Below are 15,402 nucleotides of genomic sequence, written 5' to 3'. Positions count from 1 at the left end.
CCACTCAGAAACAGAGAACTCTCTTCATTTACATAGAGCTAAAAGTATTCTGCAGGTATTTCCGGAGTGAGAGGAGGTTAACATTGATTAATGGAGTGTATAATCTGTAGGGGAAATCTCCACGAGCGCTCCTCTCTGTGGTCCTGCACTGCCCCCTATTGGTGATTAATATTACCATTCATAGTGCAAATGCTGAAGTAGAAAAAAAGAATCCGAACATTTTGTACACTAGTATGGTCAATTTACAGTTTTTTTTTTACAGTATAGGTTGTTCAGTTGACAATGTGCATGTATTTTTTTAGAGGGGAGATCACAATAAATACAAAGTTTTAAATTTAATATAGAGGACATTAATGTAAAGTAATCCTGTGGTGAATCATGTATTGTCTGTATTCCAGCACAATGATCAATCATTTTCAGAGACACTGCTTTGTTATGCACTTTATTAAAGTTCAATTTTGTTCTTAAACACAAACGCTACAATGATTAAGAAGAAGATGAAGTTTCTCTTTATACTCTCAGCACTAATCATACAGATCAAACTACTGCTTCTGTTAGTTTTTGCCTCATTTCATAAAAGTATTGAAAAATGAAACAGCTTTCATCTGGTTCACACAAGGCATTTAGACATCTGAATTTTCCTTGATACAAGTTGAGATCCAGCAGATATTTCACATGTTATGGTCTTGTCGTTTTTCCACTCTGAGCTCTGGATGGTCAAATAGCTGCTCAGTGTGAATTTGTTATTGGGTTGCTTCTGTGCAGAACCAGTGAGGACTCCACTGGTGACTGGGTTCTCATCCACGAGCCAGCGCACATCAGCAAAGCCAGTGACCATGTCACTAGCCCCACACACTAGAGTGGCCCTATCAGACTTCAGCTCTTCACTGGACGGAGGGAAGAGGGTCAGAACAGGAGGCGGCAGAGCAGCGTCTGATCAGAGAGAAGTTTGGAGAAAAAATACTGTCAACGGAGGAAAGTTCACAGCTTATCTGAATAACCCGGGCATCCATCTAGGATAGAAATGAACGAATGTATTCATGATAAACAAGCTTTTACCTTTATTTACCTGTGTGTTAATAAGACAGAGATCATATGAATCAAGTTATAAAAAACATAAGTAGATGGTTTTGTATTGACTGATCAAAATTAACTCACAATATAAGAATCTTTGAGGAATGTTCCAGAAATTACAGGTTAACACTCAACCTGTAATCACCACATCATAAAGACTGAAATGTATTTCAAACGTTGCTGAAATGTCTGTTTCTGTGAATATTCAATCACATTACCAGTTTTACTAAATCAATGTTTGCTGGAGCAGTTGAAGAGTTTATTACTCTGGAAAGCTCTTAAATGAATCAACAAAAATGCCCCATTTTCCTAAACTTTACAATAACATTTCTGCACTCAAGCACAACAGATTAAATCACTGACTACTACAGAAACAAGAGAAAGGAGGAAAACTCACCAGTGATCTTCAGTGTTGTTCCTTGGCCGAATACCACAGTGCTACGTTTCACGTCCTCCCTCGTACAAGAACCTCCTCAGTTTCAGGAGTGAACACAGTGATGGTGAAGTGTGTCTTTAACACATTCCCTTATGCTCCCACATCAGTCTGGATTTATTCCACAACTCTGTTTTGCCCAAATATATGAGAACAATTTTATTTGAGAGAAATCTGTATGTTTGGTTCTGATATATTGCAGTTACTGTGTGTCCCGCAGATGCAAACTGCATCAAATAAAATTGATATTGTGAGTATTGTAACGTTCATTAAATACCAGGACAGTTTACTGTTGACAACTCGTCTCTTTTATTTAAACATTAATACAAGCGAACTCACTCAAGAAAAATAACTGAATCCTCTCTCTCTCTCACTCTCGCTCCTCGCGCACTTTTCCACTCACACACACAACTTAAATTAAAGAAACAGTAACCCAATAATAATCCCTTAAGGATCATTACAGTACAATATTATGAGACAGCTGTATGTCACTGAGAAAAAAGACATTATACAATAATACCCAGAATTACTCAAATTTGCTAAGTGGTAAAGAAATCTCAAACAGATATTTGGAATAAGACTAAAAAGAAGCAATTCCAGTGTATAATGTCATTGTTTTAAATCATCAAAACTATTAATAGACAAGTCACTGCACATTTTCAGTGACAAAGTAATTAATGCTGCTGATTGTATTTTTTGTAGTTAGTAGAAATACTGATCATATATTTAAAAATCAGTAAAATCTATATTCAGTTAGCGTGGATTAACAGACTAGTGAATACATAGTCTTCATCAGCACTTCCTTTACATGATTAACGTGTGTGTGTTGGAGGTGTTCTGGGATGGTGATGTAATGTGTGAATGGAGGTCATCATGAACTACAGACCCATCACTCTGTCCAGTGGATCACACGTGTCATATTAGTGTGAAGTCCTGTAACATAGCATGTGACCTGCAACATATGACTGATCTAGTATGTATCTGGTCACACTGATATTATTAAAGCAGCACATGATGGATGTATTATGTAAAATAAATGAGTTAAATGTGTGTCAAACCTTCTACCAATTATATGTAACTGCCAAAAATATCCTGTAAATGTGAGTTAGTTTTTGCCTGAAGTGCTTTGTTTGTCTTTACGTGTGTCAGTTCCTCATGCTGTTTGAAAGCAGAAGTGTATGTGAGCAGTGAGGAGGTTTTTGTCATGGTGTGAATCACTGTGATACAAATTCATTAACAGTTGGGTCCCATGTCTTACAGTAATAAAATGCAGAGTCTCCAACCTCCACATTATCAATGACCAAATTGTAGTCTGATGTAGAAGAATGTGTTGATGTGAATTTGGGAGAGGAGAAACCTGACCCATAACGAGGAGAGCCAAAGCTGTGATAATTTCTCAGCACATACTGTGGAACTCCTCCTGGTAGCTGTTTATACCAACGTGCTCCACTGCCCTTCACTGTACCCAGATTACAGTCCATAGTGGCCTTCTGTCCTTTAGTCACCGTGAGAACAGGAGGCTTCTGTGTTACCACGGTTACACCACTGACACCTGCAGTAAACACAGCATCCACGTGCCATTAGCTCATCCTTACATTAGAAGTGTGTAAATGTTGAGGAGCTGCAGTGTGGTGAGATCTTACATGAGAGAGCAGTGAAGAGAGTGCAGAGTGCTGGCAGCATCTTGGCCGTGTGTGTTGAACTCTGTGCTGAGTGAAGAGACCAGAGGCTGGAGAAGCAGATGAAGGAGACTGTGGGGCGGGGCTATAAGAGAGGTAGGAGGGGCAGGGGGAGGGGCCTCTCAACAACACACACCTTATGTGAGGTCCTACACTGGTTTATTTGTTTTACTATATGTTAATCATTTTATTACATATTAACATTGTACAGTGATTTGCCATATATTAGTGACTCATCTTTTAATCTATTTTCAGTGCACTACCATATTAACAGAAAAGCTTCTTCATTTACATATAGTTAAACGTACCAGTATTCTTGACATATATTAGTCACTCATATTTTAATTAGAGGTGTCAATTCCAGGTTCATAGATTAAAAGTCCTCACCAGGATTTTGCTCAGGCTTCCTGGATTGTGTTGATTCCACTAATTTTACCTGGATTGCTAATTAGAAAATCTAGCAAGCCTGGTGAGGACTTTTAATCTATGAACCTGGAATTGACACGTCTAATTTTAATCCATTTTCAGTATTCTACGATATTAACAGAAAAGTTTCTTCATTTACATACAGCTAAACGTACCAGTATTCTGCAGGTGTTTCCGGAGTGAGAGAGGAGGTTCACACTGATTAGGGGAGCGTATAATCTCTTGGGGAAATCTCCATGAGTGCTCCTCTCAGTGTGGTTTCCACTGCCACCTAGTGGAAAAGCATCATACATGTGGGCCTCATGAAGCTGTTTGAAAGAACACAAGAGTGTGGAAAGCTGTTGTCTAAGTATTGGACAGTTATTTTGAAGAATCTAAAATCTATGACTCAATATTTATCCAACAGCATTATCACATATGTCTTATTTTAATGGTCTCACACCTACATGCTTTGTAAAATGTAGAAAATTTAAAAACAGTGTGTCCAAGCTTTTGACTGGTACTTTATATTAAATGGCATTTCACTAGCATTAACTCTTGTAACAAGAATATAAGTTGGTCATCAGTAATGAAGTTGCATTTGTAACATTCATCATAAGTCTTTATTCTGTGTTTATTTACAGTGTTATTCTTTTTTTCATTTTTGTCTTTTTTCATGTTGTGGTGAATCATGTATTGTCTGTATTCCAGCACAATGAATTATTTCCAGAGACTCTGCCAGAGACTCAAACCCCCTCCGCCACTTGGCTACGTCTCAGAAATTTTGTCCATAAAAGTTATGAACAGAATAGGTGACAAAGGGCAGGGCTGCCCTTTGTCACCTATTCTGTTCATAACTTTTTAGGTGGGAGTGCAGCTCCCACTGGGAACCAGTCTGAATTACTGCCGGCCATGCGCACCAAGCTCCTGCTCTGTTTGTACAGGAACTCAGGGCGGATCTCGTCCACCTCCAGAGACTTGCTGCCAAGGAGTTTCACAACTGACCTGGTCACCTCAGCCCGAGTTATGGGCAAATCCCCGTCCGAGTCCTCCAGCTCTGCTTCCTCTGTGGAAGGCGCGATGGTGGGATTGAGAAGATCCTTGAATATTCTTTCCACCACCTAATGACATCCCCAGTTGAGGCAGAGGCTGTAAACTAAAAGCTTTATTGTCCATGGTGAAAACAACATAAAGACTCAGGCCAAACGACAACAGTAAAGAGGCAGGTGACACTTAGCACAGTCCAGGCAGGCAGTCCAGTGGCGTGGCGACTTGTATGAACAGTCAAGCTCGGCTTCCTTCTCCACAGCCCTCACCCACGCTCGCTAAGGATTCAACCCCAGCAGAGCCCATGCAAATCGGAGAGATGACAGCCCCCAAGGAGCAATGGCAGAGCTTGTGTGAGAAACTCCTTGATGGGTCATTTGCTGACAATTAGGGCTATGGTGACATATAAGAGCTTCTCTGTTGGGGTTGTTGCCTTAGTGGACTCAGGAGCATTGGGAAACCTGATGGTGCAGAGCATGGCAGAGAGACTGGGCGTGCCCCTGAAGGCCTTGGACACCCGTGGCGTGTGCAAGCACTGGACGGCAGGTCTGTGAGTGGTGGCATTATTCAATACCGCACTGCTTTCGTCTTTCGTCTCACAGTTCAGGGTCACGTTGAGCACATATCGTTCTATATCCTCCCACACCTCCATAACCCCATTACACTAGGACTCCACTGGCTTAAGCTTTACAACTCTGTCATTAGGTGGACCACAGAACAGATTATTAGATGTTCTAAGCCCCTCACACCCGTTCGAGGCAGACACAAATTCACTGTCCAATCCACCTCCATAGAGAGTCCCAATGTAGCCAACCCCAGGCCATCCCTAGCAAGTATAAAAATCTGGCTGAAGTTTTTAGTTCCGCCAAGGCTACCCAGCTCCTACCGCATCGTCCGTGGGACTGCACCATTGTCCTGAAGGAGGGAATAACACCACCTAGAGGTTGTGTTTATCCACTATCCCAAGAGGAGGAGTGGGTTATGAGCCAACATTTCGGAGAGGCTCTATCTCAAGGCTACATCACTTCCTCCACCTCGTCTGCCTTGGTCAGCGTCTTCTTTGTTAAAAAGAAGGACGGTGGCCTGAGGCCATATGTGAATCACCAATGACTCAATTCCCTCTTAGTGGGCTATTCCTACCCTCTGCCTCTAGTGCCCTCGGCACTGCAGCAGTTGCGCTCACCGAATTTCTTCACTAAGCTTGATCTACGCAGCGCCTTCAATTTCATCCGCATTAGACAGGGCGATGAGTGGAAAATGGTGTCTAGCACATCCACCGGGCATTATGAGTACAGGGTCTTGCCTTATGGCTCTGTTGTTTTTACAGGGGTTCTTTAACAAGGTCCTGAGGGAATACCTGAATAGATGTGTTGTCTCTTATATCCATGACATTTTGATCTATTCACAAACCTTGGACCAACATGTGCGTGATGTATGTGCAGTCTTGGACACACTCCTGTGCAATCATTTATATTGCAAGCTCAAGAAGTGCGAGTTCCACCTCAGCGAGGTGAACTTCCTAGGTTACACCATTAGGCCAGGCTCCGTACACATGCAACCCGGCAAGGTACAGGCTGTGGTAGGATGGACCCAGCCTCACACGACGCAAGCTCCAGGTGCAGTACTCTCGCAGTGTTTCAAGAAGCACAGCGATTTCAAGCCCATCGTTTTTTTCTCTAAAAAATTAAGTTCAGCGGAGTGCAAGTACGGGGTTGGAGACCGGGAACCTCTGTCTATGCGTCTCGCGTTTGAGAAGTGGAGACACTGGTTGGAGGGAGCATGGCATCCCTTCACATTCATCACGGATCACAAAAACCTGGAGTACTTGAAGAACACCAAATGGCTGAATGCGCGCCAGGCATAGTGGTCGCTCTTTTTCTCTCACTTTTGTTTTCAGGTGACTTACCATCCTGGGGAGAGGAACACCCTCACCGACGCTCTCTCTCGCTGATTCAACGGCAGTGCTGAGTCAACGAGTGAGAATCCAGTACTATTGCCAGAGTGTATAGTGGGCACTATGAACTATGAACATCGCTGCTGCTAATCTCCATCAGCATTGTCCACCTCACCGTAAGTACTTGCCTCTTGCACAGCGCACAGCTTTGATCAGTTGGACCCACTCATCCCTAGGAACAGGGCACACAGGCTCAACCTGTACATCACAGCTGCTGGTGGATCGCTATTAGTGGCTGGGCATGCGCCGTGATATTCTAGCTCATGTGGCTTCCTGCACAGAGACCACATACACCAGCAGCCGGTAAGCTACTCCTCCAATCTGTTCCCAAACAACCTTGGACACACATCACGCTGGACTTTATAACCGACTTGCTTCCCTCAGAAGGTAACTACACCATCCTCGTAGTAGTGGACCGCTTCTCCAAGATGGTGTGGTTCCTTCCTCTCGCCAGCCTTCCCATGGTATGGGAGACTGTTTAGACACGTGTTCCGGCAGTTCAGTCTACCCGAGGACATAGTGTCTGATCAGGGCCCGCAGTTCACCTCACGGGAATGGTGGGAGTTCATGTCGAAATTAAACATTACAGTAAGACTCACCTCAGGTCATCACCCACAAGCTAACGGTCAGGTAAGGTTGCAACGGTATGAGATTTTCATGGTATGATAACCGTCTCAGAAAATACCGCGGTATCACAGTTTGTTACATATATTATTAAAAGATACACTGACCCTTAAAGAAATTACAACAAAAGTTTTTTTTGTTCAGTGAACTATTTATTGTAGAAACCTGGAACTATTGTATACAAAATGTCTCCTTTAAAAAAAATAAGCTGTACACGTGTTTATATAAATACTACAAAATTAGAGAAACCTAAATCATGGATTTCAGTACAATTAATTACGTTTAAATTATTTAATATCTGATAAACTGAGCCTGGGTCAGTGTCTGATCAACAACTGTTGTAAACGTCTTACTGCCAAGTTGGAATATAACCAGACACTGCAAAAAGAGAGGATTTATTCCTGACATGATCCTCACAATAGAGATTTCTGTTTTAAGGCTTTCACACCGAGTCTGGGTTGAACATATGAAAAACAGGCACATCAGAATTTGAAAATGAATGCATGTAAATTGATGGCGTCTTTCACATCCAGTGAAAGCGAGTGACCGTAGCGCGCGACTCCGCACTAGAGGTGGGTGATACTTGGAATCGATCTGATACCAAGTAAATACAGGACCAGTATCGCCGATATCAATACCGATACTTTTTAATAGATTATAGATCCAAAGGATCCAAAAGATCTAGGACACAATTTCACTAAACATAGTATGTAACAACAAAATACTTTATTATCACAATCAATATTTTTGTTTAGAAACAAGGGAACAGTAACAAAACAAAGTTTGCCTTAACATTAGGAAAATAAATCTTTTTTGAATGAATGAATGTTCAATTTATATAGCGCCTTTCAAGATAGCCAAGGTCACTTTACAATTTTAACACAGATCAGGGCCGGCACCACAGGGGGGCGAAAGGGGGCATCGCCCCCTCAGGCAAGGTGTCCCGCCCCCTCAATGTAAATAAAAAGACCCATTTATTTTACAACAATTGCTACATGGCGCCCCCTCGCCCGCTCAACAATTGTTACATGCCACCCCCTGCTCAACAACTTACGTTCGCCACCCCAAAATTTTCTGACGCCCCCCCCACTGTATATGTTCTGGCGCCAGCCCTGACACAAGTACAAGTCTTACACAATCACACACCAGCTGGAAGCGGCAGCCAATTGCATACAACGTACTCTCTACCAGACACCACAGTCCCCTTGAGGACTGAATGGGGTGCAGAAAGTGGAGAGAGGACACACCCTAGTGACAGAGCACCACCCACCACTGGACATACAAGCACACACACATCTATGCACAGACACCTGCTTTTCTATTGAACAGAGACACAGTTACACACTCAGGGAGAATTAGTCAGGGAATGCCAATTTACCTAACTTCCAAGTTTTTGGACTGTGGGAGGAAACCAGAAACACCTGAGGTAACCCACGCAGACACGGGGAGAAAATGGAAATTCCACTCAGATAGGGACTTGAACCCAAGACCCCAGTGCTAACCACCAAGCCATCGTGTTGCCCAAACAAGTAGAATACACAAAAATACAAAAATACATAAAAATTATCTCCGCACTAGGAATTTTCTTCCTTTCATTGCAATTGTTTTTTCTTAAATAAACATGAGTAAAAAAATGACAGAAAAGCATTATTCTATATTTTTTTACCTCTGTATGTTTAAAGTCTCTAAAATTTCATACTTGTATGGCTGTGTAAATATTAATTGAAGTTAAATTGTTCATAATATTTTTTCTAGTCCACCTCTCATATTATATCTTTCAAACCTTTTTTTTGTTGCACTATGTGCACTTGCCTGTTGCTTTAATTCTATAAAATTCCCTGTTGTGGGATAATTAAAGCTTAATCTAATGTTCTTAGATAACACTTTTACAAATGTACTAGGTTATTATCTCAATGTCTTAATTATATATATTATATATTCTGTGACGGGCGGTGTGAGCAACTGAAAAGGAAGCGATCACGCCAAGTCTAAGGGAAAAAGGATGGTTTAATAGAAAGTGTGCAAACTGAAACCCGTGCAAAAGATCCAAATTAAGGATATAATGACCAGCGGTCAACTGGTACAAAGACAAGACATATATAGGCAAACAAACGACCCTCAGGTGAGACGGATCACGGGCTCCGCCCACCTGAGGGACGCACATGACGTCACTAAACAACAACAACAGCCGCTGTGGACAGAGGCGGCCGGTAGGGGACCGCCTCACCGTGACATATACACAGTGATCCCTCGCCACTTCACGCTTCAGCTTGTGCGGCTTCACTCTTTCACGGGTTTTTATAAGATATTAATTTGAAAATAATTTGTGGATCTTCGCTTTTTCGCCAGTTTTTTTGTGTCATTCGATAGGTGGAAAAATATATATTTTATGAAAATTTACATGAAAAAATCCCAAAATGTATACAAATATATTACAAATTTTAATTCTAACAATAAAGGAATGTTATAAATAATAAAATAGTACGAATTACAGTAAATATTGCATAAACATGATACGTGTAGGCTACTTTTCTTCCTCTCGACATTTCAGTACTCCTGTAGCGTCTTTCTCTGTACTGTGACATGTCACTCGAGGAGAGTGCTGATTGGGTGGGCCAGGCTACCTGCATGACTGCTTGGCTGGCGCCACGTGACGATGCAACAACAATAGACGAGAGGGGGGCGGGGTCGCTGCTCCATGCTGTGTGACGCAGCGCTGCTCTTACAGACAGAGGAGACTTTGATGAATCCGTGTGCACAACAGTCAGTGCGTGCGGGAGAGAAAAAAAGCTAGAGTATCGATCTTTTTACACGAGTATTGTTCAATATCAATACCAGTGTTGGTATCGATATAATCGATATTTGGATCGATCCGCCCAGCTCTACTCCGCACACCTCGCGTGAACCTCCGCGAATGGTGGAAGCATTTATATGTCCGAAACGGTTTGTGGTAGTATAAAGAAATACCCCTCAAAAACAGGGAAGGAACATTTACCTGACAAATTTTTATGTTGCTTTGTGTTTCAGGTTTGAAAAGTGCTGGAATTTAGGCTAAAGTACTTGAAAATGCTTGAAACTTGTGAGAGAAATTATTGATTATTGATTAATTACTATTGATTAGATCATGTTTAGTTATTATAAGAGATCATTATGAACTTTATGATTTAGGACATGTCCATTCTGACTAAGCAGAAGGACTACAATAATGAAGTAGTGTGATTCAGTGTAACCATGTTTAGTTCATATTATGCATGTGTGCTATAGTGTGACCCAGGTCAGGGAGAGTGCTGAGGGTAAGAGTACTCTGTTAACTGGTAGTCACTAGGCTACTAGTCTTGGGTTATTTAGCTTTCTCTGTGTTCAACTGATACATCAGTTGCTTCCGCTAACCTTAGGGAAGTCCATATTAGGAGATACACACATGTGAGACAAAGTAGCCTGCTGGACGCTTGTGTTTTGGAACATGCTGTGCTAAAGATAACCTGCTGTTAGAACTGCTGAATTGTGTTTAAGATTGTATATAAGCAGAGGGAGTGCCCCCCTGTCTTCAGAGTTGTCATGCTTGAATGAGACTCTCATGTCTGTGTCTGTCTTGTATCTGTCTTTGTCCTATTTATATATATTTATATTTTTGTAATAAATTAATCATTTAACCACATCTGAGTCCTCATCCATTTATTAGAAAATTTCCACGACAAACTGTAACTACTTCGTTTCACAACAAATATCTATCTGACTGAACAGTTCTCTTGTATTACGTTAACATGAGAGGACGTGAAGACGTTAAGATTGGGCGTTTTGAAAATAAACAACCATTAAATAATGTGATAAAAAAGCGAATTATTTCGAATCATATGTATAAATATTTAACTTAATTAAGTTTAACGTGCTGGGAAATATTGAAATGGACATTGAAAGCAACGTACAAGTGCTGTAATTCCACCTTGTAAAGGTGTATGAACCCTGCAAACATGAACACTGTTCATTGCGCTGAGGCATGAAGTTACAAAATTCGAGAGGTGCACGCCCTCGCGCAAGGGCGGAGCCACCGTGATTATATCATTTTTGCCGCTAATTTTAGTTTAGCCTTTTTTTGTTAAAAATGTGTTAAGTCTGATGCACTTTCTGCCATTCTCAGCACAGCAGTGAGTAGCTGACGCACACGGTATGAAAACCGTGCATTTTAATACCGTGGTATACCGTGAAACCGGTTACCGCTGCAACCCTACGGTCAGGTGGAGTGGGTCAACCAGGAGCTGGGAAGATTCCTCAGGGCTTACAGTAGTGAGCAAAACGATTACTGATGCCCACTCCTCACCTGGGCTGAGTACACTCAGAACTCCCTGGTTCAGTCCAGCATGGGTAAGACCCCCTTTGAGAGCGTGCTGGGTCATCAGCCTCCCCTGTATACTTGGAACTCAGCCGAATCCAACCAGCCCATGATAGAAGACTGGTGTAAGCGGAGCGATAGGGTCTGAGCAGACACCCAACAGCAGCCGCCGTGAGACGCTTTAACCCTTCCATGACTAGGAATTTTTTTCTGTCTAAACAGAGGGCAGATCGCAGGAGGAGTGAGGCCCTTCCCTACAAGGTAGGAGACATTGTCTGGGTGTCAACTAGACTCGGCCCTAGAGGTAGTGACCCCTATGCTGGCCCCTATGTCATTGGTGAACGCATTAACTGGGTGACCTATAGAGTCTGTATGCCGGGGGATCGACGGGTCTCCAGTGCGTTCCATGTCTCGGCCTTGAAGCCTACACATCACTCTGAAACTGGTCTCAGTAGGTGAGGTGTTGAATGAGCTACTGAAATTGGACAGCAATAAACCAGCCGGATCTGATGAGTTGGCCCCGTTCTTTGTTAAGATAGGAGCTTCAGTAATTGCAAAACCAATTGCAGATCTTTTAATTCTGTCTTTACGTACTGCAAACTTCCCACAAGCATGGAAAACAGCTATGGTACGCCCTCTTTTTAAAGGGGGAGATCAGACAGATCTCAATTGCTATAGGCCAATCTCTATATTACCGTGCTTATCAAAGGTGTTGGAGAGGCTTGTTAACAGACAATTGATCAAATATCTGGAAACTAATAATATACTGTCGGAGTTTCAGTCAGGTTTTAGATCAGGTTATGGCTGTGTTTCCGCCACGCTTAAAATTCTCAATGATATTATCTCTGCGTTAGATAACAAATAGTATTGCGCAGCAGTTTTTATAGACTTGGCAAAAGCCTTTGACAGTGTCGGTCAGTGTCGGTCACTCAATTCTGCTAGATAGGTTGGGCTGTATTGGGTTTACAGAACACTCTTTTGCATGGTTTTTTAGCTATCTTACAGACAGAGTACAGCATGTTAAATCTGATAGCCTGTTGTCTGAGCCGTTGGGTGTGTTCAAGGGTGTCCCTCAGGGTTCAATTCTTGGCCCTACATTATTTTCTATTTATTTGAATGATATTGCTTCCATCACCAAAGATTCATGTATCCACCTTTATGCTGATGATACGGTTCTTTACGCAATAGGTCCATCTCCAGAGACCGTAACCCATACACTCCAAAAAAGTTTTTTTAGTATACAACAGTTTTTTCATACTTTACAGTTACAAATTAACACAAAAAAAACCAAGTTCATGTGGTTTAGTAAGAAGCAATCTGCTTCTCCACCAGACCATAACATAATAACATGTGAGGGCACGAAATTATGCCAGGTCACAGAATATAAATACCTAGGCATTTGGTTAGATAGCACTCTATCATTTGCCACATATATTACGAAATTACAGTCAAAAATTAGGTCTAAAATTGGTCTCCTTTACAGAATGCGTTCTTGTTTAACCTTCTTTGTTTAACCTTCTTGTTCATCGTCATTTCAATCTGCCGCTGCCAGAGACTGGAATTCCCTGCAAAAATCATTACAGATTAGTATCTGAATAGTATTAGAATAGAAGAGATCATTATCAACTTTATGATTTAGTACTTTATGATGTCATTCTGATTAAGCAGAAGGAAGTCCTTCATGGTTGCACTGAATCACACTACTTGTATTATTGTAGTCCTGTAATCTAGGGAAGTCCATATTAGGAGATACACATATGTGAGACAAAGTAGCCTGCTGGGCGCCTATGTTTTGGAACATGCTGTGCTTAAGACAGTAGCGAACCGTGACCATTAAACCTGGGTCCGCTACACCCCACCAACCCAAATAAAATTAAATTGGATAATTATATATATATATATATATATATATATATATATATATATATATATATATATATATATATATATATATATATATATATAATTATCCAATTTTATTTTATTTAAATTGGATAATTATATATATATATTTATATTTATTTTATATATATATATATATATATATATATATATATATATATATATAATTTATATATATAATGTTTTAAGAATATTTTAGGCCCTCTGAGAGGGCGTAGAGGGCCCTGACGGTTCCCCATTGGCTTAAGATATCCTGCTTGCTAGACTTGCTGATTTGTGTTTAGGATTGTATATCAGTCCCACCAGGATTTCGCGGGCCTTTTTTGTGATTGTTGCGGGCTAAAATGTTTGATGTTGCGTGTGTTTTTCAAAAAAATTGCGATGCAAGTTGCGGTGTGTTTTTGCTTTTTTTGTGATTACATTGCAATAGGGAGTAAATGTTGTATGGTTTCCTCTATTTAGTAATCCATTTTAATTATCTATTTACCTATTTATTTACCCATGTATTTATTGTCCATTTATTTATTTGCATCTCCCTATGGGTATTATGCTTCTTATCCTGTGTTTTACCCCTGGTTAAAACACTTCAAGCAATGATTTTAATTATCTTACTCGATGTGGTATGAATAGTTTGGGCAGGAATGATCCCTCTCAAGTTTTTGTATGCCCCGCCCCTGAAACACAGGTGTTGGGACAGAGAATGCACAATGATCCCTCTCACTTTCTTGAAATGATCCCTCGAAGTGCAACAGCTCGGTAGCAGTGGACTTTCCGTCTCTTAAAAGACTATTAAAATCACTTGGAGTGGATGGGCTGGTGCTAGAAATGTTAAACTTGGTGGAAATACATGTATGAACCCGTCGTTGTAAAACAATAAAACACTGAACCCCCGCTTTCATGTAGTATACTGGGATGCTGCTTTTCCCGATCTTTTGCCGTTATTTTCGTGTGCAAGTGTGAAACGTTCGCCTCGCTCATGCTGCTTTCAGTCTGCTCCTCTTGAATGTATACACGGAAGTAAGGCGGGTGTTTGTCGACGTCACATCAAGACGACATCAGTGATTGGTCAAATTTGCGGGAAAGTTGCGGTGATTGGCTGAAGTTGCAACACCGCCCTGAATTCACAGGGTTTGCTTGAATTTGCGTTGAAGTTGCAAATCGCAACATCGCGAAATTCTGGAGGGTCTGATAGTATATAAGCAGGGGGACTGCACCCTTGCTTTCAGAGTTCTTGTTCTAGACGAGACTCTTATGTTTGTGCCTGTCTTTTGTCCTTTTTAATGTTTTTGTATCTTTTAATAAATTAATCATTTTAACCACGTCCAAGTCCTCATCCATTTTCAGAAAATTTCCACGACACTACATCATGTGTATTTTGTTGTGTGCTGATCTGCGGTAGTTTGGCTGGCTAATGAGCAGGGTTGCTTATTATATTGCCCTCTAGCGACGGGATCGCTAGAGGGCGCTACTGCACAAAGAGGTTAATGAATGAGCCATAAGACATCCTGAAGTTATTTGATTTTAAGAATACTACGATATTATATTGCTAGTACTGTATTTTGAACACCAAACATTGAACAACACTGCCCTCTTGTGGTAACTCTTGTGAACTGGAGCCACGTCAGCGAATGTGTGTGTGTTGATGCGTCTCAGGATGCATGACTGCATCGTTTCAGCGTGTTGTTTATATGGCCTTTGTTTGTTTGTTGAGAGTCCAGAAGGAACCACAGCTAGGAGCTGAATAAGACTGGTTAAAACCAGTGTTGCGAATAACGCCGTTAAAAATAACGGCGTTAGGTAACGGCGTCATTTTGTCAGTAACGGGATAATATAATTAATTACTTTTTCTGTCATTACAACGCCGTTGACGTTACTGGTCATTAAAAGCGGTGCGTTACTATATATTGATATACTAACAGTAATCCGAGCGGACCGTATGGAGTCAAATTAGGGT

At 41.2% G+C, this 15,402-nt stretch overlaps 1 protein-coding gene across 3 annotated transcripts; it reads right to left on the bottom strand.

The window, feature by feature from the left end:
- Nucleotides 1-426: 426 nt before the first annotated feature.
- LOC143508357 (immunoglobulin lambda-1 light chain-like) lies at nucleotides 427-3,205 on the bottom strand. 3 transcript variants are annotated; one of them, XM_076996809.1, is made up of 4 exons: nucleotides 3,151-3,205; nucleotides 2,738-3,059; nucleotides 1,472-1,509; nucleotides 427-933 (listed from the first exon to the last, which is right to left on the bottom strand). In XM_076996809.1, the coding sequence occupies exons 1-4, from the start codon at nucleotides 3,188-3,190 to the stop codon at nucleotides 611-613; spliced, it is 723 nt and encodes a 240-aa protein (XP_076852924.1). In that variant the 5' UTR covers nucleotides 3,191-3,205; the 3' UTR covers nucleotides 427-610. The 3 variants fall into 3 exon arrangements, 1 of the variants encoding a protein (XP_076852924.1); XR_013129331.1 differs by lacking the exon at nucleotides 3,151-3,205 and having other exon boundaries at nucleotides 795-933; nucleotides 1,472-1,637; nucleotides 2,870-2,982; XR_013129332.1 differs by lacking the exons at nucleotides 2,738-3,059; nucleotides 3,151-3,205 and adding an exon at nucleotides 1,159-1,209 and having other exon boundaries at nucleotides 795-933; nucleotides 1,472-2,723.
- Nucleotides 3,206-15,402: the final 12,197 nt, after the last annotated feature.

The sequence above is a fragment of the Brachyhypopomus gauderio genome, chromosome 2 (assembly GCF_052324685.1).
Source record: "Brachyhypopomus gauderio isolate BG-103 chromosome 2, BGAUD_0.2, whole genome shotgun sequence".
NCBI classification, from domain to species: domain Eukaryota; kingdom Metazoa; phylum Chordata; class Actinopteri; order Gymnotiformes; family Hypopomidae; genus Brachyhypopomus; species Brachyhypopomus gauderio.
The sequence above is the reverse complement of the archived record's forward strand: the minus strand, read 5'-3'. Positions and strand labels throughout refer to the sequence as shown.

What these genes read in the sequence shown, in the direction of transcription:
- LOC143508357 (XM_076996809.1), bottom strand. Translation starts at nt 3,190, where the DNA reads ATGCTGCCAGCACTCTGCACTCTCTTCACTGCTCTCTCAT. An exon ending in TGGGACCCAACTGTTAATGA is followed by an intron (nt 1,510 to 2,737) that starts ATTTGTATCACA and finishes GAAACGTAGCAC; the next exon opens with TGTGGTATTCGGCCAAGGAA. An exon ending in AACAACACTGAAGATCACTG is followed by an intron (nt 934 to 1,471) that starts GTGAGTTTTCCT and finishes CTCTCTGATCAG; the next exon opens with ACGCTGCTCTGCCGCCTCCT.